Raw genomic sequence first — 24,895 nt, forward strand, 5'->3', positions numbered from 1 at the left:
CAACCCCCGTTAAATAGTTCGATATATCACAATCCCAGACCAAAGCTCGGGATCATCCAGTTGTAAACCGAATCTGGCCAAACCTGACCATCCTCGATTCGGGTCTTTCAAACCCTCTTTCCCTGCTTCAACAGCTCGGACACTTTTGGTGGTAAGACCAACTGACTCCGATCATTCCTCCGGTAGAAATCCACCAGCATCATCGCCGTCTTCTCGGGCACGTCCTCGTGGATAAAGTGTCCCGCCTCGGGGAAAACCTGCAGTGCATATTTGCCTATCGCTCAAGTCAGTCACACTCTTCCCCCAAATATGATCTGCATGCCATCTCAAACCAAACAAGGTCAGAGAGAGTGTGTGCGTGAACAAAACTTACCCTGCATCTGTCCAATCATCAACTCAGTATCCAATCGATCCGTCCCCGCCAGAATCAACAACTTCCCTCCCCTCGCCTCCAAAAACTTCTTACTCAACCCCACAAACCAACCCTCCCAAAACTTCTGCGTAGCCGCCAAATCCGTCCTCCACTTCCAAGGCCTCCTCCCACCGTCCTCACCATCCTCCTCTTCATCTCTCACAAGCAGCGCTGGTACGGACGTCCTCGCCGACACGAGATTCCTCACCGTCCGACTCCTCACATGCCAATCAATCCCCGCCTGCAAAGTCGGAAATCCCGCCGGCCTCGTCGACAGATACGTAATCATGCTCTGGAGCGCGTCCATAGCCGACCCCTCCACCACATCCAGCACGGCGAACCCCAAAACGGCGTTGCCCAACGTCCCTTGCCTCGCCAGGTTCGTAACCACCGCGCCGCCTAGCGAGTGGCCCACGAGCACGATGGGTGGCAGCTCAGCCCAGTGCATCTTTTCGCGCGCCGCGCGGATCACAAAGAGTAAGTCCGCCGTCAGCGTCTCGAGGCTGAGGTCCAGAGCGGCGCCTGAGGAATCGGTCGTCGAGCCGTGGCCACGCGCGTCGAGGGATAACATGCCTGCTGAGGGCATGTGTTTGCGGATTTCGGAGGAGAGGACGGCGAAGGAGAGGCCGGAGGAGCCGGCGCCGTGGTGGAAGACGAAGAGGGGGGATTTGCCGCTGGGGGAGTTGAGGTAGGCGTGGTGGGTGATGGTGGAGTCGGGGGCTTTGAGGAAGAGTTCGCGCTCGAAGTAGGTTGTCCAGGGGATTTGGGAGAGGTTCTTGCCTCGGTCGACGCTGGGGGGGCTGTTGCTGTTAGCTCCCATGATTTTGGAAGGTGGCGCATACACTCGATTTTTCGCTTAAATTTCTCCTTCTTTCTCTTTCTCCTCTCCCCCTCCCTATTTTCTTGATTTTCTTTTTCTTTCTATAGTAATAAAAAGAGAGCCGAAATGGGAAATCCAGAGGGTCTCTGGTTTAAAGGAGTTGCAATCAACGAAGGGAAAGAAATCATGGACTGAGGGCTGTTACAGGATATAAACGTGAGAAAAGTTATACCTACGCTTGCGGTCTCGCAAACAGCCTCTGACTAGGCGACGGAATAACCGTCCCCGTAGAGCTCGCCGAGCTCGCCGAGCTCGAATCGTCATCTATCGGCTCCGGCAACTCACCCAGGCCGTCTGCCTCCTCCTCAGCTTCTCCCATCTCTGACGCCTCGTCGAAGGGCTCGAGGGCGCTGAGCTTGGCCTTCGCCCAGGCCTTTTGTAAATCGCTCATGGCTAGAATAGACTCTTCTTTGTTACCAGTGCGTCGGTATTTTTTATATGGCCAAGAAACACTGATATATGTCGTTTGTTTTCAGGGATATAGGATGGAACCGGGCACAAGGTGTGGATGAGACAAAAGGGGCGTGACGTAGTGGTTTGATGAAGGCGGGGTGCTGATATCGATAAGGTCAAAGGTGATGGCGCTTGGTGGGGTGAGACTGGAGCTCACGGCCGTCTTAAGGCCTGATGCTATATTCGTTTGAAAAGTGAGAAATCTGTACGGAAACGAGATCTAAATCTTTGCAACTAGTTTGAAGCGCCTGGCTCCCAGGTCGGCGAGCCTTGTGGTAAAGTCGAAGTGAAGTCGAGTGGTGTGAAGTTGAAGCAGCAGGTACGTACTCTCCTACTACCGTGCAATTTTTATTATACACTGTGCCATCCCAAGTTTTCAAATGGCAGGCGCAACCGACGAGGTCGAACTCTTGAAACATCACCAATTCAATCTACAACCACTTCTCGTCCAGCATCTCTCAATCCCTGGACGGGTAGACTACGAGACAAATGATCACTTATATCGACTTGTTTAATTATCATCAACTGTAGATGCTGAGCATGATTTATTCTCATCTTGGATGTAAGATCTCTAAGTAGACTCTCAACCATCGTACATCTTCACTTCTTCATAGCGTCATGTCCTGTTGTTCTCGCGCTCTTGGGGGCAACTTATGCATCTATCATACAGGAAACATCCACCCAAGAACGTTTCAGGAGGGGTAAAGGAAACGGGAGAAAAATGAAATATAAATGAAATAAATGAGAGGGTATTGTTGGCCGTGGTGGATCGACGTGACTGGGTTAAAGCTAGGGAAAGTAAGGAAAGGAGGCTCCCGTCATGAAGACCAGGGATATATATGGATGTGTGATTTGTGTGATAGAATCGAATGAAAAGAAGAGAAAAAGCGTGTAAAATGGACAATCATATGTATACAGGTCACCCTTTATCGAGGCATTATTGACAAGGTTGTCTTCGAAGAATCGCCGAGGGTCTAGTAGTATGCCCTTCCATAGCCCTGGTTGTTATAACCAGACCCATAAGCGTTGCCGTACGGCTGTTGGCCATAACCGTCCACGTTAGGCAACGTAGGCTGCCTTGAATCAAACTGCCCAATAGGCGCGGCATTCCTAATGAGACCCTCGCGGGTCTGGTCGCCGCCGTAAGACAGCGGTGTGTTCGGTGTGATGGGCCTATACGGACTGGTATAGTCATTGTTGGGCGAGAGTTGCTGCTGCTGTTGCGGCTTGTTATACGATGAGTCGTAGCCGAGATATCGCTCGGGAGAGGGCGACCGGGTGTAGCCCGACTTCTCGTAGTCTGACTTCTCGACAGCTGAGGCCATCGAAAAGGTCGTTGAGCCCTTGTTGTCGAGCTGCGATCGGTCGAGGAGAAGGGAGTTGCGGGCGTCGAGAGGGGTGAGGTTGTCCATGTCCCGCACCATTTTCTCTGTTCCAAATGTTAGCAAGGGATGAAAACTTAATCTTTGGTTAGTTAAAAAGTGGGAAAAAGATAACATACCCATCTCCTTTCTCCTCTTGCGGTGGGGGTTCTCCTTGCAGCACTGGTTGATGGCGTTCCAAATAATCAAGATCGCCAAGATACCAGTCAACGCAGACTGAACAGCAATGAGGACAACGCCAGTAATCGTCTGCGTCGTCTGCGCAATGCCAAGCTCTTCAACAAATACCAAGATGCAAACGACGGAGAGGACGCGAACGACCTGGATGACAATGTTGATGATGTTGCCGGATCGTCGTTCATAGGGTCGGCTCCAGAGGAGGAGGATAAGCATGACAGCCTCGACGATGATCTGGGCACTGGTCTGGATCTTACCGTTACCGTCGGTAACGGCGAGAAGGGTTCCCTTGACGAACATGTAAACGATCGTGGGGACAAAGATCCACCAGTAGTCTTTCTTGTAGGATTCGTAGAACAAGCTGTACTTGACCCAGATATCCTTGTTCTCATAGAGGCCACTCGTATCTCCCTCGGCTGACTTCAGCTTGCGGGCAGTGGCCCAAATCTTCCACGAGAAGAAGAGCAAGATACCTGTGAAAAGGAAGAGAGTAACACCGGCAAGGGTCTTGGCCGCCCACGAATCTCCCTTGGTAAACTGGACGACGCAGTAGAGCACCCAGACTCCGTAGAGAAGCAGAATCAAGGAAGTAATGGCACGGGCGATGGACCCCCAGTAGTGCTTGCGGAACCCGGTGAGAGCCTTGGGGAAGCTGCCGAAGAGAGCCCAGAATTCAAGAACGACCTTGACGAGGAGGATGCCGACGGCGATGGCGGCGATGACGATGGCGACGACGAGGAGGACGGTCATGAAGGTGTTGGACTCGGGAATGCTGAGCTGCTGCACGTAGGCCTGGATGCCGGTAACGGCCTGTTTTACGGGTGACATGCTGTCATCTTCGCCGGCCGTCTCGGCAACCGGAGTGGTAGTGTCGATGGAGGTCTCAATCTGTCGTGCGGCAAGCACGGCGAAGCCCTCAAGGGCTCGCTTAATCTTGAACAGAGAGCCGTTAGCGTTGGCGGTAGAGCCGTCGGGGAAGACAAGAGTCGTATTCCGCAAAATGGCCACGCTGCTTTGGGTCAAGTTGCCGCCCGTCTTGCCGCGGAAGTCATCGATGGACTCTTGCATCTGCGTCCAGGGAATAAGGCCGGTCGAAAAGGCAAAGTTCTTGGCGAAGCTTCGGTAGATGGGTGGGTAGTTGACGGACAACATGCCGTTCATGGCCATTCCCTGGAACCAGCCAAAGACTTCGGTGAAGCTGGGGCTGATGGTTCCCGTTCCGCCGACCGACGAACCTCCGGCGGCACCTCCACCAAGGGCGCTAGCACCGCCGCTCAGGGCCGCGCTGACCGCCGATACGCCGCCTACTACCAAAGCGGCGCCGGCTACGCCTGCGGCGAGGTACGATACTGCTGGCACACTGGCGGTCTTTCCGTTGGACACTTGCGACTGGATGCAGCCGACTTCTTGGCCAGTTTCTAGAGACTTGAGTTCGAGGGTCGCTAAGGCGGCGATATCGGGGACCTGGAAGGCGATGGCGGGCACTAAGTCGGCGAATTCTTTGGGAATCTCTTGAACACCACGAGCGCCAAAGGTACCAGCGGGGACTAAGATTGAAATGTTAGCCTTTCCGACTTTCTGGATCAAAGCCAACCAGAACATGATTTTGATTTTCTCTTTTCATTTTCCCTCCCTCATTTTTTTTTTTTTTTCTTTTTTCCGTTTTTCTTCTTTTTCCCTCTTTTATTCTTTCATTTTTTTGGATAAGAAGAAAACGCACCTGGGCACAGTTGTTCCACAAAGGTCCCCCTATCGCAAGGGTTGAAACTGTTCTTGTACACCTCAGCACCAAATGCCGTGACCTTGAGCTCGGCCGTCACGTTTTGAATGCGGGAACTCGATCCTTGCACGTCAAAGGTAACGGTTTGATTTTCCTTGTTGTACTGGATATCGATTTTCTGGACCTGGACCGTCGACGTCTTGTTGTTGCAGCTGGAGAAGCTCACGGTCTGAAGAATATCTGCCGCCAACGCACTGCTCGTGAGGGCCGCCACGCATGCGGCCCGGAAAATGTTCGAGGTCAACCTCATTTTTTTCGTTGAATTTCGCACCGGAGATCGATCGATGGGTTCGTAGGTGGTTTATATTTTCTCGAATAATCCGCCGTTTTCGGTGCCTCACTCGATTCAATCGACTTATAACTTTCGCCTGGAAAACAGAACACAACACAACCTTCGGCAATCGGATCGTATACGAATCGAATGTAATGAAACAACAGACAGGCCGAATCGACGAAAGCTAGTTTCGCTATAATCAAAATCGAGAAGAAAAAAGTCGGAGACCGGCAACAACACAAACGCAAAAGAAACGAAAAATCAATCACACGCTCTCTGAGGCGGGTATAACACAATTGGCAAAAAACCTCAAGAAGAGAAAAGATATAGGCCTTGTTTGAAAAGAGGATTTCAAAAAAGATGGCCGAGGATCAACCTGGAACGAATGGAAAGAGGCAACAAGTTGCCTTGAAAGAAAAGAAGCTGACGACCCGGTCGCTTGTCTCTCGGGTCCACCAGTTTGTCTATCAAGTCGGTTGATGGCGACGAGAAGAAGGTGAAAAAGGAAAAGAAACAAAAAAGAAGAGAAAGGCGAGAGAAAGAAAAGAAGGACTTGGCCAGAGATACAAAGTACTCCTCGAGTCGAGATGGGGGGAAAAAGTAGCACTCGCAAACAAAAACCCACCGGCTGAAACACCTGCAGAGGTTAACGTCCCTCCGTATGCAGGTCGGGGCAGGTCGGACTGGTAGGGCCGGCCAAGACCAGCAGGTCAGCTCACAGACACCAACCCACGCAAGACAAGTGTCTTGCCCCCACAAGACTATTTTGACGGGGGATTTGACAGACCCTGGACGGGGAGACGCTGGACTGAGGTCATTTTCGACCACGAGCCAAAGGAACGGGCAAGACTACACGGTGCCGCTACTCCGTTGCTTAGGGGCTGGCCAGGAGAGGGGCTCCTGCGGTCGTCAGCGTGGTTCGACATGTCCATATGCATCTTGGTATCCAGCTGCCCCTGTCAAGTTGCATATCAGGAGCCTACATGGTCTGAATGCTCTCACGTTGGCTCTACGTCCGCACATTCACATACAACGGCCTCCCTCTTCCTGCTAACCGCTGGCAAAGAAAGTCCCCCGCCATTGCCAATCAGTACTCGTAGTGTCTCTGACGCTCTCGCGGCCAAGGGGAAAATGGCCATAAAATGTACAGAGATACCTCAGTAGACCGACCTATTTTTTTTCCAGTGGCGTCGAGAAAAGAAAGGCAACTCGAAACTGAAGAAAAGGGGCGAAGTTAAACCCCGCGACAAGGAGGTCGTCGATCGGCAAGGGTCTTGGCCAATTCCATTGGCTGCCGAAGCCCCGGCTCTGTTTGGGTGAAAGCGAGCCAGAGCGTGGCAAGGGGCTGCCCCTGGCTCAGTCTGAAACACCCAGCGATGCGACCGGACGCCTGCAGAAGAGGCTAAGAGCGGGCGGGAGTGTAAACTACACTACTTTGTACGCATACGAGTGGAGCGTGGAAGCCCAGTCTGCCCATTTGATATTTCGTACGAAGAATTTGGTGTTCTCATGGGAATTGAGATGTATCCAGTGTATATTTAATTCCATACTGTACGCCACCGATAAAACTGAGTGGGACTAATATGATCACTTTTACGATCCATAGTAAGCGCACAGTACTCACCAACAAGCGTGGCAAGAAGCCGCGGGCGAGTCATTCGCCATTTCCTTTGTAAGTTTACGATCCTCACCATCACATTGATCACAGCGCTATTTTAAACCCTCAGGCCTCAAGCGACCCATAAGCCCATCGAAGAAAAGTGGAGTCTCACTCTCTGAACTCATCGTAGATCGGGGTTCCGCGCAGATCAGGACAACATCCAATCTCTTTCCCACTTTTGCCATGATGCTGCCATTGGCTGGATCTGTCGAAATCGATGTCGATGCGCGAGATGTGTAGAGTGCTTGAACATCTACGTAATTGAGGAGTGGCTGTGAGGAAATCTTTCATGCTGCTTCGGCTCCCAAGTACCGGCATGATCGAGTGAGGCATAGATGGTTGAAGAAAATTGTCTGTGCGAATGGACGGGATAACCAGATTTGCATCGTAATGCTTGCTGGGATCCTTGCTTATGTGCAGGGATTGGAGTAGGATTCCGAATTTGGTGCTGCTTGTCAGTATTATGATGGAGGCAGGTTGGTGGCTGGGCATCCAAACCCACGGGTCCTGCAGAAATTGATATCCACCACAATCTGGAAGTTGAATTGCTTTCTTAAAAGCATCTCCCCTTGGCCTACCTCGGCCGTCTGCGCGTGTTCCCGTTGTTTGCTAGTCGGATCCGAAGACAGAGGCACGAACAGAACGGGTTGGGAACATCCTGGGAGATGCACGATATCGTCTTCACGAACATTTGAATGAAAATCGGAAGAAGAGGCGAGTTAAACAGTCCCACAAGATGGTGTGGAGGAATGGGTGTGGCAAGTTGATTCTTGCTGAACGGTCCAACCTGTCTCGATTCTCGGGAGTCACAAAAGACGATGTTTACAAGCGTTGAGAAGAGAGAAGATCGCCAGAGTAGCTAAGAGGAGGCCTAAGGTGCAATCAATCTTTCCGCCAGGTCCTGCATCCTATAACAAAGGCCAGTAGTGGCTTTCCAGAACCAAGTGCTAGTTTTATTCCCAGATTGCCTCCATCAATCTCCAATATTCCAGTGTTAGACTTTAGGAACTCTCCTCCATACTCTAGGTAAGCAGGTGATCCTCAAGAGGTTCGAATAATTTCCAGATAGGCCCAGCAATAACACATGCTATTGAGCGGCCGGGCTCTTATTCTAACTCTATCCACTTGTTGCTCTTGTGACGATGCATTCCTTCGAGTAAATGCCTACACATGGAATGCAGGACAAGCCACTATGTTAGTGTTTGACTGGGAGAAGTCACTTCGAAATGTGTCTAGAAACGAGACGTGACACTTGGGAATCTTCACTTCATCCAAGAATCGTCTGGAAAATGCTGAACTAGTCAGCAGAATTCTGCAGACTAAAAACAAACACGAACAAGAGCATATGGCAGATAGACGCCAGACGAAGATGTTTTAGTCAAGGCCCGACTACACAGATCACCAAGCAACAAGAGACCACAGTGAAGAATACCAGTTATGACTCAAAATGACCTTTTCATTAATCTGCAGCTAACGGTAGCTTCTTTGTTTCTGTTTGTAATTTTTGTATCTATTGGTACCAACACATCATGATACCGGGTATCTTCATTATCTTCTGGTCTTAAGTCTGGGTGGAATGTATCTGCTGAAATCGGTCGAACCTGTTCCAGTCTGGGTAGGCTAGTTCCAAAGCGCTCTTCTTGAACACCTAGTTCTGCGGAAGGTTGCTCATGCTGCCGCCCATGCCCTCGCTGAGCCACTCGGGCTCCACCATTTTATCCTTCACCTGGTACAAGAACCTGTACGCAGTCCTGATCGTGCCGTCGCTGACCCCCGCGACAGCAGCGATCTCGCGCGAGGTCTTGGGATCGCCCATGAGGTGCGACGCCATGTAGATACAGGCCGCGGCGACCGACAGGGGAGACCTTCCGGCCAGGTCGGCGACTTGGCTCGTCTTCTTAGCCAACTCCCTCGAGACGTTTTCAATCCGTTGGGTGTTCTTGAAGATGAGCTGCGAGCAGTAACGCGCGCAGAGCGACTCGGCGCTCGTCGAGCCAGTGCTCTCGTATCCGCCCGCGCTGGCCACGCCAATGTTGACGTCCTCCTGCTTCTGCTTTTGGAGGAACGACTCCAGCAGCTTGAAGACCTTTCCAATATCCTTTTTACCCACTCTCGTGAGGTTGTGGATCTCGCGGAAGGTGCGAGGGACGCCGGCCTGTCGACATGCAATGAAGATGCAGCCTGCGATGATGGCTTCCTGAGGCTTGCCCTTGAGGGCCTTTTTCTCTTCGACGAGCTTGAAGATGTGCTTCGCCGCTTCTGAGATGTGCTTGGGGATGTTGATCGAATCGCAGTATGTACCGATCTCCTTGTATGCTTGGAGGAGCGTCTTGGTGGTCTTGTCCTGCTGAGCCGTGGTGTTCTGGAGACGCGCGAGCGTCCTGCTCTGGCGAGTATCGGCGTTGGCGATACTGGTCTCTAGCTGAGAGCCGTTCAAGAGCGGGTTTGCCGAGTCACCGACACGAGAGGGGTCATCGCCGTTCTGATCATCGTTGGCAAAGCTTCGCCACTCGGAGCGCGTGTCGATGATGCGGTCGCCTAGGACGAGGCCGCACGAGTCGCAGACGATGTCGCCGGCAGAGTACTCTTCCTTGAGGTTTGGAGGATACTCTCTGCAATCAGGGCACGTCAGGATATTGTCAAGATTCTCCTGGAATTGGGTGCCTCCTCGTCTGACGGCGGGGTCCATCATCGTGATGGTTGGGGTGGCGAAGCGCCGACCGTGTGGAATGGAACCGTCTCGTTCAGGATGCGGTCAATCAAGACGTTGGCGTCTGGGAATATTCGGTGTATTGGATGAAATAGACGCAGAAACAATTGGTTCTTGATGAACGAGCGGATTGGAGCGATGCAGGACGCAGTTTGTGGTCAAGCAGGTCGCTGGAAAGGTTTGTGAAGAAGAGAAGTGGTGATGAAATGTCGTTGCACCGTTTCAGGCAGGATATGTGACGAAAGGGCCAGCCTTACTTAGCGCCTCAAAATTGTAGCCAATCAGAGAAATTCCGGACCCACTTAGTCACTCTGGGGAAGGAAAGGGAAGGAAATGCTGACTAATATTCTTGGAACTAAAAAAGGCGTTCTCTTCCACATTCGCTACGTAGGAACCATCCAGCACCTTCCTGTGATTTCGCTGTCCAGAGACAGCCGACTTGAGAACGCAACCCCATCAGTGCCGTCTAGGAAGTCGTAATTCCGAGAAAGAAACGAAATAATATCAAATGCCACCCACACTACTTTCTGTGCTGCAAATCAGGGGCGGCTAGAGGACACTAACACTTCTGATCGAGTATAGAAATGGCGAAACTCCGCGTGCTACGACTTAATTCTAGACTCTCCTAACGATTTGGCGGACAGAATGTGGAATAGAGTTGTTGACGAGTATCCAAAGAGAACACGCGCAAAACATGCAATGGGATTGCCGGCGGCGACGAAGATTTCGAGGCTCTGGGGATGGCCTTGGGAGAGTGGGTCCACCCCCCATTCTCAGCATTGCTCTCCGCTCAGACGACGACATTTGGTCATTGGTGCGTCCGGTTCTTACTCTAGGAGTTCTCGAACTCCGGCTGGGCAGCCCATTTTGAACCCTGGACACAGCAAAATCGGTGTGTTCCTGGCCGTGGGCTTATAGGGTGCTGTTACTCCCGGTGAGGAGCGAGTGTTTTCAGCTCGCTTGATGTGTCTGGATCCAACGTATCCCGAAATTGGTGGCCTATCCCCTAGGAATACCCTCCTAGAGGGCAGCGGAAATTCCGCTTCCTCGGACAATAGACGGGCCCCCTGTGCGCGAGGGACCGAAATTTGATATCAACACACCACCTTGATAGCGCATATGGGGTTGAAGCGTCCCGGAGTAGGTCGCCCAATCACTGATAACAGCCTCCTCTAAACAAGGGGCGCCTGATTCCTAACTTCTACTTCGTTTTCCTTGCCCCCGTTGTGGTATTCCTTTCTGTTCTTTCTTTTCCGAGCGAGAAGCCGACACCCCACGCGGAAGCGGCGCGCAACAGCCATTCAACTCTGAATAGGCAATGCACATGCTATCGAAGAAACCTCCGATATAGCCATGACAATGAACTTGCGCAGCCGCTTTTTCTATCTTTACGCGCGTCTGAAACACACGTGTGGTTCTGGAATTGTTCAGGTCATCTCATGACATTTTCACGTGGGAAGACGGTGGCTTTCAGCGGCTTGATAGGGAACATACGGGCAGCGTGATCAAAACCGGAATGCCGGAGAGCGGAAATATTTGAATGCCAAACGCCTTGTGCCATCTTGTGAATGTATAACCTTCACATGCCTGCCATATACTCGATGATAACTTGTTTCAAGCACGGTCGGTAGACCTAGTGACGTCTGTCGGTGATTCCTAGAGGTGAGCCGGAATTCTTTCATCCAAGCCTGCATGGGTCGATACAAACGACCGTGCCAAGTCGAAACATCCCCAGGTTTCTGTCATACAAACCACATGTCTCGCATGTGAAAGATTCAGGGACTTTATTCTTTCCGAGCGAAGAAGAGCGCGTCTCCAGTTTTTTAAGAGGGGTGGTTTGCTCAGGGCGAAGAGCATCAAGCTAGGGCAAGCGGCGAAGAGGTATGTGCTGGTCGAGAGGCCGCTGGTATCGAACCGGCGAAGCTGATAAGACATGGGGCTTGTTTCATACTCATATTGCGTCCGTCAGCTGCTGAGAAAAGGCCAGGTTCGAAGAGAGGAAGGAGCCAACCTTTTGTACCTTCCTCGACGGACCCGGCCCCAGCCATATGCTTTATATATGAGGATCTGGCAACAACTTCTAACCGAGCAGCTCAAGCAGTGGCGACACTACAACCAGTGGCCAAGTGGTCAATGGAGCGCTCAGAAGGTTAGAAAATCGCAATTTTCGTAGCTCGTGGGAAGCAACCTGGATTCGATCCTGGGAGCGACTCGCGAGCGAGCTTTTTGTTTTTGCCCTTTTTGTCCTTGTTTCTTTCTTCTTTAATCGAAATAACCCCGACTTATTATTAGTCTTGAGAATTAAATGAAAAATTGTTTGATTCTATTACAATGTAATCCTCTTGATTTTTTATTTTTGTAAGGGAAATGATATTTCAGTATTGAATCGAAATTCTGATTTATCTCGAGTTCTCCCCGCCTGGAGTCAAGATTGTGGAGTGGAGTGTTTTCTAAGGCTGCTTAGTGATACGCCTTGCCACCCCATCCAGTGCAAAAATTGCCCGATCGAGGCATCAATAATTAATCAAATCAAGGGAATGCTTCAACTGTCAACGCCCAACCCAATTTCAGTTTTCCCACTACAAAACTCTGTACCTTGCTACCCTCTCATATCATCTCATCCAATCTGGCGGATACAGGCCAACGGCCAGCGCAGCAACCTAGTGCGGGAAAGGTCCTCCGCAGGATCTAGTTGACACGAGCTCTCGATGTGTGGAATTTACGCGTCCATTAGCAGACGTGACGGGCTCGTACCATCCAGCGCTCTCCAGTCGCGTCTTGTGAAGAGGGGACCTGACCATCTCGGGACCACACGGGTGTCCGTCAAATCCGGCGAGGACAGTCAAGTAGCGGAAATTTTTCTGACATTCCAGGCGACTGTCTTGTCCCTGCGTGGTCGTGGCATTACCGAGCAACCTTTGGTGAGGGCAACCTCGGGTGCCATCCTCTGCTGGAATGGAGAAGCTTGGACCTTAGGAGGTAAGACTATTGCCGAGAACGATGGTGCTGCCGTCCTGTCGACCTTAGATGCTGCGTCGGGCGAGGATGCCGTTCTGGATGTGCTCCAGAGCATCAACGGCCCCTTTGCCTTCATCTACTATGATCCCCGGGATGGCGGGCGCATATATTTTGGTCGCGATCGTCTGGGTCGCAGGTCGTTGTTAGTGCATGATGGAGAAGACTTTATTCTATCAAGCGTCGCCGACCCAGGTCTTTCTGGCTGGGTGGAGGTCGAGGCAGATGGTGTCTACTCCCTGGATGTAGCACGTTTGGGTGATGCGCGTTCCGGATCCGTGACTATGCCCATGGTCAAGCGACATGTTTGGCTGCCAGAGGACCTCGGGGAATATGTGAGTGGTATCGTCCCTAAAGCACTGCTACCACGGGAATGCAGTTTACAGTACCACTCACAAACATGGCCATCAAAGATGTCAAATATAGGGATTTTCAATATGGCTTTGCCTCCCGAAGATGCTGAGCCTCTACATTCTGCATCTAAACCGGTACAAGCCTTACGAGAGCATTTAGTTCAGTCACTTTCTTTGCGCGTGTTGAATATTCCCCAACCGCCTAGGGTTCCTGCAGTATCAGACTATGAGGTTGATACCAGAGTTGCCGTCCTATTCTCGGGTGGGCTAGACTGCACAGTCCTGGCCCGCCTGGCAAGCGAGTTGCTGCCGCCGGAGCAAGGAATTGACTTGATTAATGTAGCCTTTGAGAATCCCCGCATTGCTGCGAGACTACAGCCTGCGGAAGACGACGAGTTTGCCATCTACGAGGCCTGTCCTGACCGTATTACGGGAAGAAAGTCTTTCCAAGAGCTGCGTGATTGCTGCCCGGGGAGGCGGTGGAGATTTATTGCTGTCAGTTGAGATTCTAACCCCCTATCCCCAAGCACTTGTGTCTGCTACATTTGCAATCTTTCACTGCGGAGGCATAAAAAGAGACTTTGCTGCCGCCCTTTACAGATCGGCGGGAGGAAACTCATCATATATATGTGTGTGCAGGTTAACGTACCATACTTGGAGACCCAGAGCCATCGAAGTGAGGTGGTAGCGCTCATGCATCCTCACAATACCGAGATGGATCTGTCGATCGCATACGCTCTTTATTTCGCTGCCAGAGGTATTGGCATTGATCACACCGATCCTGAAACGCCCAGCAGCGCCCGACTTGTTTCCACGCCTGCAAGGGTGCTCCTTTCGGGCTTGGGAGCCGACGAACTCTTTGGTGGTTACGTGCGGCATGCTACCGCTTTTGCGCGGAAGGGCTACCATGGTTTATTAGAAGAGCTCAAGCTGGACGTCGGGAGGCTTGGGAAGAGGAACCTCGGTAGAGATGACCGAGTTATGTCGCATTGGGGTCGAGAAATTCGATTCCCATTTCTGGATGAGCAGCTTGTTAAATGGGCTGTTGAAGCTCCCGTTTGGGAGAAGTGCGACTTCGCCGTGCCCGGGAAGGAAAGTGTTGAGGCTGACAAGAGAGTTCTCCGTTTACTTGCGGCACAACTCGGAATGAAATCCGTTGCAAGGGAGAAGAAGAGAGCGGTTCGTTGCCTAAGAGACAAAGCCTTGCCCACCTTTTCTCTATTTGCTCCCCTTATCTGTCTCTCCTTAGCAAATTGCACATGATTCGGTCACGAACATCGGCTAACTTCTTTTTGCTCTCCTGCACTTGCAGATTCAGTTTGGATCGAGGACGGCCAAAATGGAGAACGGCAAGACCAAGGGCACGCATTTGATCTCTGGCTAGGGACGGCAGAGGAGTGCCGAGCGAGCCATGGTACTGAAGGTATAGATATGTGTGCCGCAATTTCCGGTTACCCACTCGGGAGAAGCCAAGCCCCAAGGCCCCCTCCTTGAACCTAATCGTACGGTCAAGTGTCGTGCCGTGTTCCCTGGGTGCAGAAGACCTGGTTTGAATCGGGCAAATCTCAGAAATCTCTGGCGATGATGACACAAACAGATACTTCTGAGTCGATCGATCCGCTTTCCCATTATGTTTGCAGACGCTGCTTCATATCTCCTTGGAGTTGGCCATTTCTTTCTCTGCTTTGGGAAGGCGCTAAAGCGATGGGGGGGAAGCTGTGCGTTTTCGGCCGTGAGCTGATAACCCCGATTCCCCCCTTGTTGCAGTCTCTTTCCTAGGGCTGGGAGAGGAAGAGGCTGCTTTAGGGCTGAGATTGGAGTCTGGACGACGCAAAACAGGAGCGTTGATTTGACTGTGACGTCGTAAAAGGCAAGTCTGAGCCAGAGTGCGTGCTGCAAAGCGCGGCATCATGTTTGGGGGCAGACCCTATAATAATACAGCCTTACATTCTCAAAATCTCACTTCGTGTTGTCTCGTGTTTCAGGTTTCCTCGCATTTCATTCGGTGATGTATTCTTTTCGGAGCCCACACGTTTGTTTCTACTAATGCTTTCCTCATGACATGAGCTACGACTCAATTGGATCTATCTGTTTCCGATATTGTATGAGATCAGTGGCGAGGCAGGCTATCAATCTGGGAAATGAGTATGATTCCGTGTATGATTACAGTCTTGATGCAAGTCCATTTATGATTTACGGCTTGGCTATTACACGTATTGTTCTTTATTTCAGCAGTGGGTGATTTACATGCTATGAGCGACGAGCAAACCCTGGAAACACGGCCTCGAATCGAGCGGGAAAATAGGGGAGCGACAGCTTTGTTTCTTGAGAACCAGGCTTTTGGCTTTGGGAGGGGGACGCTGCGCTGTTGGCGAAGGGAGCGTCCTCGCTAAGTGTCGGAAGGAGGCAGATCACCTTAAGCGATTGGATGCTATCATCACTCAAGTTGTGTGATGATTCAGTGCTATGATTATGGTGTTATATCCAATTAATCTTGTCATTGTACTGCTCGTCTAGTAGATCCAGGATTCCGGAGACCACGTCTTCTAACTTTCCCAGGATACAGGGTCCGTCTTGTTCCACTTTTGCTTTTGCGGCTCACTTCTCCGACACCTCCTTGGTCAAAGCACCATCACACACGGGAGAAGATGCAGCATCGTCGTCGATTTTGGGTGGGTGCCTGAATGTCGCAGACCCTTGTTGATGCAGCAGATCACGGAGCACGAGCCCATTGTTGAAACCGAGTTCAAGCAGTTTCGAATCCCCAAGAAGTTTATTCTCCTTTTTTTCCCAAGGACTCGAGGACCATCATTTGATTTATCCTATTTTCCCATCGAATGGGCAAAATGCCTCTACTCGCATCAGCGGGCACATCTGCGCTTCAATGTTTCCTCGCCCAGGAAAATGGCGGCGATATTTTTAATTACTTGGTCTTCCAGCGCAGTTACCCGCTAATTGTTTAGTGGTCCCCTAATGATCGATGGCTAAATAGCAGAGGCTGAGCGGCTGGACCAGATATTTTCTACAGAAGGGCGATGCGCTGGGTGATTGACTCTTGTTCTTTGATGAGCGTTAATTTGTTTGGAGTTTCCTGGAGGCAGGCTATTCTCTTACCGTTGAGTAACATTGAGGCTCTCGCTTTTGCTTATATTTTCCGGATTGTGCTTGTGCTTGTGCTTGTGCTTCTTCTTTTCGATGGCTTCGAGATTATTCTTCGGAGAGAAAAACGTATGGCTCCGCTCGGTTTCGGGATCCAGCGCTCCGGGCTTCCGTGCGGGTTTTCCAAGGCTCTCAGCTGGTCGAAGCTTTCTTTCTAGTCTAGCAAAGGAGTTGTCCTATGAATACTTCGTATAGCGAGGTGCGCTGTGACGCGCCAGTCCCTGAAGGGCAAGGAGGAGTCTCCTATGCCTTTCGCAATTCCGTTTTCTGGTTGACCCGGAATGAGAAGCGGAGATGATCAAGGTTAAGTCGGAGATCCTCACATCGGCGGTCATCCTCCTTAGTCCGACCCATTGGAAACGCGCCACTTTCACAACCTCTCTTTCCCCCACATACTCACAGCGCCTATACGAAGTAAGGGCTTGGGTAAGACACGCCACGCCTCCCGCCTCAACCATGAAATTGATCTGCGGTTTCGCGAGACGTGTGCTGGGACCTGGTTGACCAGTCATCGAGTCACTTCTCAGCCTAGCTCTTACAAGCCCTCTCCCTTTCTCTTGCACGCCATTCTACCTCAAGTACGTAGAAACGGGGTTACTACGTCACTTATACTTCTCTTCTTTGTTTTCTCTCACCTCCTGGGGAAACCCTGCAGCATACTTGAGGCGGCCGGGGCCCATGTCCTGATTTCTTCTGCATCTTCATCTAGTCTAATTTCTTTTTATTCTTATTCTAGCCCAACCACCCTGGCAACAAGAGCTTGAACATTTTTTGTCTCAAGTTTCAAGCTCATCTCTCTTCATAAGAAGTTTGCTGGCCCTTGTCCCTGGCATCAACCTTCCTCGGCAGCTATTGCGTCTTCTCTTCTCGACGGGATACCCTTCACTTACACCATCCTTTTATTGACTCCGCCTCCCTCTATCACTCCCGGACTTCGCAAGCTCTACCTGATCCGGCTTCCATCATCGCTTGTGTGAAGCCGTCTCCTTTACGGATCTCTCACGCTGAGGTCTTATTCGAACCAACCTCCCACCCACCATACTCACACACACAAACATTTCAAAAATGGAGCGAAGCCACCGGCCCCCGCCGCTCAACCTCACCCCTCCCGGCTCCCAGCGCAACTCCCGCCAGTCCAGCGTCTCCCGCATCACAATATCTGTCAAGGGCCAATCGCCCACGACGATATCGGTTTTCGAAGAGGACACCGATGACTGGAACACGGGGCAATACGTGACGGCCTTGAGGGTATTTTCGGACTTTGTCCATATTCTTACCTGCATGATTCTTCTGCTCATCATGGCTTTCTTCCTCAACTATGATGATGGAGCCATTAGCGGACCTTTCGGGTAGGTTTTTGTCCCCATTTGACAGAAAAATGGAGGTAAAAAAGACTAACAGTTGTTCAGTGCGCCTGCAGTCTTCCTCTTAGTCCTGCTGGGCTTAGACATCATTCTAGATTTCCAGTCAATCGGACGTTACGACAAGATGTGGAAGGGCTGGGCCCTCGTGCTCCGGCTCGTCTTTGGCATGGGGTACACGTCTACCTTTATAGCGTACATCGCCATGGGACGCGCGTTTCCCGCTGAATACAGCTATTGGGGCCTCACGGCACAGTATGCTACACCGATGGTGTACATTTTCCTTTGGATACTCGGGTAAGTTCTCTCATACCCCTCGCTTTGATACAAACTTTTTCAAGGCGACTAACAGAAGTTGTTCTAGTGTCTGGAATCTGGTCTACTGCGCCATCAGCCGCCGCCAATTCACCAACGAGATAAGGAGATACCGCGCTGCTCTCTCCGGTGATGAGCAGACATCAAACACCAGGACTATCAAGTTCGGGTCCGCCAGGCAGTGGGATGCTGAGGCTCGTGCCGGGATGCCCAGGCCTGCTGTTATTAGGTCCTAAGGGGGATCTATCACAAAACAGAGGCGGACGAAAAGAGAGAAGAAAAGATAATAGGGAAATTGATGCGCATAATAAGCAACAGGCGCATGGAAAGGAAAGGAACGGCCCTCGTTGAAAACGAGTCAAGCTTTGCATGAGATACCAGACTTGGGAGGGCTGAAGGTGCAATATTTTGTATCATGAATGATGAACTTGTATAGAATTTGTAAAATTTTCAAACTGCTGTATCAATACAATGGAATCGTCTTCGCATGTCTATCTTCTTGTGTTTCTTGAGACTTGCGGGAATAGGAGGGGGTTAACACATACAGCCATGCAAAAAGGGAATGCTTTTGTTTACATGCACACAGGTATTATGCACCCGGGAGTATATAGCCAGTTCGCAGGTAAAGGAAGGGGGCTATCATTCCTCGCTTAGGTAGCCGAGTGGATCGAGGTGGGTGTTTGCGTAAAGAGAGGCTCCGGGCGAGAAGAGCGAGAAGTGAGTATCATGGTCATTACTCCAGATCACTCGTGTCGACAAGGGTGAAACCTCGGTCAAGCAGCTCCTGCGCCGCGATCCCCATGCAGAAATCTATCATTACTCCAGACTTCGGGGCATATCTGAAGAACCCGAGCACATCCCCGTTTTCATTGAGAATAGCGCTCCCGCACATTCCGTCGGGGAGGTCACTCGCGGACTTTTGCCCAATGCACAAGTAGTTCCAACTCGATCCAATCATCCTTGCATTGGTTCAGGGAGACCGTGGAAAGGGACTATTAAGCGGCTCTGGCCCAAAAGTGTTCCCATGATAGCGCCAGCGTCGGGAGAGTCTAAGTGAATGAAGGTAATATTACAAAAGCGTTCAGAGTCACACAAGCTTGGCTAACGCGATGTCAGTAGAGTGGCAATCTCCCCCATTGGGCGACCGCGAGATGGCAACGGGTGCATGACTTCACCTCCGCACCCATCTGGAAATCCATGGGAGGAGACGCGCAACACTTTTGGGCCATGACTTTGGCAGCCTCTCCCCGGTATAGAAACACTCCATCGATACCTATCCCTAGATTTCCGGGGAAAACGCTTCGCGGCAAGTCCCCGCAATTCTTCCTTTGAGGAAACGCGGTTGGTGAGACTGAGAGATGATCAGAGAGGGAGATTGAAGTTCTGCAAGAAAGTAGAGAATGTTTACGGTGGAAGGAGCTGTCGAGTTATTCCGAAGTACTCCGTATATTCTCTCACATGTCCACTTTTCTCCTCAGGCCCTTCTCATTTTCCTTGCCTTCCTGATCATCTTGTGCCGTCTTGTCGCAGACTCAAGCTCTGGCCCCACACCCCGAATTGCATACCCAATCATAAGCTCGTCAGTTACCACTTTTGGCAGGACCTACTTGCCAGGATGGGGAGGCGGTTGCCTGGCACGAGAAAGGCGCCTTACCCCGGGCTTGCGTGTTGACGATGGCGGTCTAGGAACTAGAAACTTTGACCCGACTCCGTATTGTTCCTTCTGAATATAAATGGCGGGGTAGTAGATCCAGAGTCACTCGATGAGATATGTACGGTTGGCAAATATTTGTTGTTGAAATAATAGATTTATGACCAACCACTTCAGAGTGGCACGTCGCTCATTTTTGGTGTAGTGGTCTAAATCTAATACTTGTTAATACAACTTCCATCCTATTAGGTTACTACACTCGGAAGGAGCCTACGACCAGCTCTCCGTCCCGGCTCGTTCAATGTTGGCCGATGCTGCCCTGAGTGTATTAAGGATGGCATTTTCCCGTAGACCCGCTCAGGGCCGCAATGCAAGCAATCGACTTGACGCAATTCATTCACCGGCGTTGAAGTCTTTCCGGAGTGAGGGGCGAAAAGCTTGTCAGCCTTTGGCAAATGCAGAATGCAGACGAGTCTAGAACGTCCCAGATCCCCTTTTTCGAGCGGTGAAGCCTTGCCTCCGGTGCTGCACTGCCGTCGCTTCCAGCATTTCCTTCGCGATCATAGCCTCTCAGGGTGAATACAAAACTCCGAGTAAGCTCGTTGGTAGTCACTATCAACGAGGGTAAGGAGGTATAAAGGACAGAATATCGTCGAAACGCGGATCCCAAAATGGATTCTCGCTAGACCGATTGAGTCGACGCTTGTGTAGTCGCTGGAAGCCTGGGCTGGTATCAGGTCGGAGGAGGCCATGGCTTTCTAGATCGACTGCGTCCAGTGGGGCAAGAATGGCGCCCACGAAAGTTCCAGCTACTTGCGACATCTCGATACGAAGATTACCCTGTACCGTGGTTGGATGGTAGATTTTCTTTGAACGAACAGTCCTCAATTTTGAAGTAAAAGTGCTGGTATATGTTGTGTCCGATTTAGGTTTGCCCTGTGAGTGACTCGAGTCTTCGAATGCTTTGATAACTCCTTCCTCCTCCTCTTCCACTTCGTCCCCAGATATGCCACTTCTGATCTTGTGAAAGTCACCTTGATCCCACTTTCCCTATACAATGGTAGCTCCTTTTACATGTGAGGCTTACATACGATGCAATACAGCAGCATGTGCAACAACAATCACTGCAAGTTCAATGCTAATGGGAGAGAGATTTGGGCCTAACATTACTGAATACTACAAGAATTCAACAAAATCAAATCTGAGGCCAATAAAACATTCATCAACTCCTCTCATAGCAACCCTACAACTACCAATTTCATCATCAACATCCATCAATACCCTCACCAACATACAACTCCATCATCAACAGCACCGCTTAGAGTATTCTGAGCCTTTCGAAACACAATGGCAGGGACGGACCAGAATCCCCAAACAGCCTCCCCGTCCATCGGTACGCCTGCAAACCTCAATCCCGAGCCAGCATACAAGTACCGACGGACCCTTCCAACCGCCATCTCTGGCCATGCCATACCCGATGTCCATAAAAGCTCCATCATCATTGGAGTCTGTGGAGTTGACCTGGGCAACGCCGATCCCACTGATGGCGGCGACGGCTTGTTTCTGGCAGATTTTTGTGCCTTCAACGCTTTATTGAAAGGGCTTGGAGCATCTCAAACCTCGATATCAGCCGTCTCCGAGCAAAGCCTGCTCAAGTATTTCCAGGATCACCCGGAGCTCGCACCGGGGTACTTGCATGGCAATCCACACCAAGAGCGAAGAGTGGTGTTTAGCGAAGAAGTGGTATCGCGGGGCTTGCTAACCCCATTTACCGTCGAGGAGCCAACCAAAGTCACCTCAACGCTGCTCGAAAAGCTACAATCGGCGTGCAACTTGGCTCTCCAATCCACCCCATCGAATCCCGTCCTTGTTCTACTCTTTGGCCACGGCATTGAAGATCTGGACCTTTGCTTGGACTATACCAAGACAGACCGTCAAGGGGGCCTGATCTCGAGCTTGACACTGGGGGATTTTCAAGCGTCTATCGATCCCGCGGTGTCGGTCACCGTGCTGACCACAGCTTGCTTCTCCGGTGGGTGGGCCGTGTACCCAGACCTGAATGCAACAGTGCTCACGGCAGCCGCTCGTCCTCCCGCCTGCCTTCTGGACTCGCAGGGGAAGGAACCTTGGTTGAGCCAGTCATCGGATAAATCGTTCGGCATCGGACGATTCTGCGGCTCGATGTTTGCAACTTCCATTATCGAGACGCTCTCTAACTCAGCCAGCCCGCTTCTTGAGTTACCATCCGCAATAGAGGACGCGGCCGGGAGTGCGACCTGTGCCGCGCTGCAGCCCGAGAACCCGACGGAAGAGCAGTCGGAGACTTACAACGAATTCTGCAGGGCGGTAGTTCGAACCCTCCGAGAGTCGTTCACCAGGAGGAATTCTCAGCACACGTTTCGATTCTCCGCGAAAGACGACGAGTGGGCGCAATGCTGGATGGGGCGCACCGGAGTCCCGCTGACCCATTTCCAGGATAGGTGGAACCAGCTCCCCGTCCATGCCTCCTCGGGCACTCGGTCATTTTTGAACCAAAGCCCGGCCGTACAGGTAGGAGGCCACCACTCGACGTCCCTAGGAGGGGTATATTCTGCAACAGACCCGAAAGCTCCTGAGGTTTATGGTGGGCGGACCGCCAAGGGTGGATCTCGTCGATGGGGCTCCACCTCCCGCTCATTTCGCCGGAGACTCCAACAAGACGCCCGGGAGCTTGCGAATAGCTGCCCCGGTGATTGGAATAATGGCGTCAATATGCCCATCCTGGGCATGCTCCACCGATATGCGCGGGGCGATCCAAAGGGACTCGAGCGTGAGGAATTCGTCTTTGATGTCGTCACCTTTCGCCTAGAGACTGCCAACTTTATCAATAGAATGGTACACAAGTACCGTCTTGTCCGCCCTTACGACCAGACTGTCCTCAAGTGGGATCGTCAAAGATGGCAACACGAACATGACCTCGATTGTCCGAGATTCAATCATATCTGGGATTGCATGCGCTCGGAGGGAGTCCGCTGGCATGGGACGCGATCCCGAGGATCCTACTTTGGTCGGAGTCATGGATACCTTGCGGCCGCCCTCTTCGACTCCGACCTATCCGATTCGGAGGTGGAGACGATCGTCAAGGGTATCGCATCACACATGTCCTATGTCAAGGCAGAAGCAGCGAGTAGGGTAGAGCGACACCCGTCAGTCCGAGAGACTGCCCGCCGCTGGTTAGGGTCAGTTGGGAGAAAGATCCGTGATATGTAGTTCATCAAGCGGTCGGGAAGCAGCCGAGGAAGGGATACTAGCGGTCACTGATGGGTATTGGAGGTCGTTAGGGAGTAGGATTAGATATGCGATGGCCAGCCAGTTCGACTCAGGAGAGGTATTCACTAGTCTGCATTAATACGGGGAGTAGGGAAAATGATTTGTGGTGGAAGCGGCCGAGGAAGCGGTACCAGCGGTTGTTAACGCGAGGTTGTCAAAGAGCAAGATCAGACTTGCGTTGATCAGCCAGTTCGACTCAGGAGAGGGTTTACTAGCCTGCATTAATATAAGGAGTGGTAAAATCCATTGATGGCCAAAAGCTGTTTTCTAAATATGTTTATTAAAAAAGTGCAAACAGAGCAGTATCTGGCAAGATGTAAGTGAAGGCGTAGATCCCCACATTATGGGACAGTCTAGAATGCAGCTAGTATGCAGAGCTTCGACGTCGTGAGAGGTGCCTGACTCTCAGAGGGAGACGTCTCTTCACTTGGATTCGCCAACGGAGGGAATGCATGTCAGGTCCAGGGCCTCCTCGCCCTTGGCTTCGCTGTCTGATGATATCGAGAAAGCATCGTCCCGAGATGGACCCTCGGTGACAACAAGGAAGCCGTTCTTATGAGGTACTAGGGAGAGAACTATGATCCTCCAAAACCGGACGGTGTTGTCAGTCCTCACCGCTGTTGAACTCCTTCATGGCGCGGCTGCTGCCAGGGCATCGTTTTGTCAAAGAATAGGTTTGGAAATCCGCAAATTGAAGATGATGAGGTAGGGATGTAAACCAACTTACCACAATATTGACGTAGGCAACGAATAAATAACGTTCAAAGTCATAAACCAAGTTGTGGGAGTAGAGGTTCGTTGGGAACGCACCTTCCTAGTTTTGAGAGTGGCACACACATATGTGCTATATATATATACGAGAATTTGGGTCTGGATTCTCACCGTCTCATGGGGGCTCAAGTGGTCGAGCGGTGACGCACTGCTCATAAACTACTTCCGCAAGGCGCCGGCGTGGAACCCGGTCTGGTCAAACCATGAGACGTGGAGGAAATTGGGAGCTGGGAAAGAGAGATTGGGCATTGGGGAGGGAGAAGCGGGAATAATTTTTTTTGGCCAGATTTTCTTTAATTTAATTTCGTTTCTTTTCTGCTGGGGAATCCTGGTTTTCTTGGTCTGTTGAGGTTGTGATGTGTTCCGAGATACTTGGGGATGTGTCTCGGCCTGAAGCGTGAAGCTTTGGGAGAGGTTGTTGGTTCGAAACTGATTTGGGGTCTTTGCGCCTTTTTTCTTTCCCTTTTTTTCTTTTTTTTTTCTTCTTCTTTTTTATCCAGGCTCAGCTTCTGGGTATCTTTATCACTCAAGACACGTGATGTCTACTTCGTATAAGGCTCTGCGTTTCTCGCAAAGGTAGGTTTACATCGACTAGTTATGATAGTGTTGCCTGGATGATTCAGAAAGTATGGCTTGGCTTCATTGCGCAGATGCTGGAGTACGCTGAAGCACTGGCAACTGATGGAGACGAATATCACGACGATTCTCGAGGAAGCAGACTCAGCCAAGTAAGCACGGAGGGATTTGTTTAGATTGTGGAGAGAGCAACGAGAGGAATAGCTAGGTGTTGCCCCCGCTGTCGACTCTCAGAGTCTCTCACCTGAGATTCTAGGCTGCATTATTTTTTGAAGCATTGCCCACAGATGAACAATCTAGAGACTTCGCGCATTGTCCTCGGAGAAAAGACATGGTCCCAGAAATTCTTCTCGTGGAGAGGGAGGGACAATAAGAATGTTGAAACTGGCATCCTTGTCTCCCAATTAAATCTCTTGTCATTGTCATCCTTGCTCTGCAGTACGAAGTCGGTCGGGACTCAGCCCCGGATGTCGGATGAATGTCTCCCTCCCTGTGCGGTGTGCATCGTTGGCCTCACAGCATGAGTCAAGCGGCGGCCCCACCTAGCCAGCCCTATGGATGAAATCGAAAAAAGGTGGGTTGACTTGAAGGGGAATGGACTGCGTCGAGTGGAAACGATTGGATCGCTTTTTTCTGAACGCGATGCACGACTGCTGC

At 51.1% G+C, this 24,895-nt stretch overlaps 4 protein-coding genes and 2 pseudogenes across 4 annotated transcripts; 3 read left to right on the forward strand and 3 right to left on the reverse strand.

The window, feature by feature from the left end:
• Positions 1–107: 107 nt before the first annotated feature.
• On the reverse strand, positions 108–1,683 carry SAPIO_CDS8957 (uncharacterized protein; the record flags this gene model as incomplete). Its single annotated transcript, XM_016790476.1, has 3 exons — positions 108–274; positions 374–1,203; positions 1,469–1,683. 3 exons carry the CDS (start codon positions 1,681–1,683, stop codon positions 108–110), a joined length of 1,212 nt encoding a protein of 403 aa, XP_016639779.1.
• A 1,036-nt stretch (positions 1,684–2,719) lies between these two features.
• On the reverse strand, positions 2,720–5,334 carry SAPIO_CDS8958 (Transient receptor potential ion channel; the record flags this gene model as incomplete). The annotated part of the gene is made up of 3 exons (XM_016790477.1): positions 2,720–3,174; positions 3,247–4,851; positions 5,025–5,334. 3 exons carry the CDS (start codon positions 5,332–5,334, stop codon positions 2,720–2,722), a joined length of 2,370 nt encoding a protein of 789 aa, XP_016639780.1.
• Positions 5,335–8,666: 3,332 nt separating this feature from the next.
• SAPIO_CDS8959 lies at positions 8,667–9,710 on the reverse strand (annotated as a pseudogene; the record flags this gene model as incomplete).
• Positions 9,711–12,436: 2,726 nt separating this feature from the next.
• SAPIO_CDS8960 (uncharacterized protein) lies at positions 12,437–14,480 on the forward strand (the record flags this gene model as incomplete). Its single annotated transcript, XM_016790478.1, has 4 exons — positions 12,437–13,078; positions 13,262–13,591; positions 13,763–14,275; positions 14,409–14,480. The coding sequence occupies 4 exons, from the start codon at positions 12,437–12,439 to the stop codon at positions 14,478–14,480; spliced, it is 1,557 nt and encodes a 518-aa protein (XP_016639781.1).
• Positions 14,481–17,320: 2,840 nt separating this feature from the next.
• Positions 17,321–18,167, forward strand: SAPIO_CDS8961 (uncharacterized protein; the record flags this gene model as incomplete). Its single annotated transcript, XM_016790479.1, has 3 exons — positions 17,321–17,604; positions 17,665–17,913; positions 17,981–18,167. 3 exons carry the CDS (start codon positions 17,321–17,323, stop codon positions 18,165–18,167), a joined length of 720 nt encoding a protein of 239 aa, XP_016639782.1.
• A 2,762-nt stretch (positions 18,168–20,929) lies between these two features.
• SAPIO_CDS8962 lies at positions 20,930–22,831 on the forward strand (annotated as a pseudogene; the record flags this gene model as incomplete).
• Between the last annotated feature and the right edge of the window lie 2,064 nt (positions 22,832–24,895).

Source organism: Scedosporium apiospermum (assembly GCF_000732125.1).
Source record: "Scedosporium apiospermum strain IHEM 14462 chromosome Unknown SEQ_SAPIO_0132, whole genome shotgun sequence".
NCBI lineage: Eukaryota > Fungi > Ascomycota > Sordariomycetes > Microascales > Microascaceae > Scedosporium > Scedosporium apiospermum.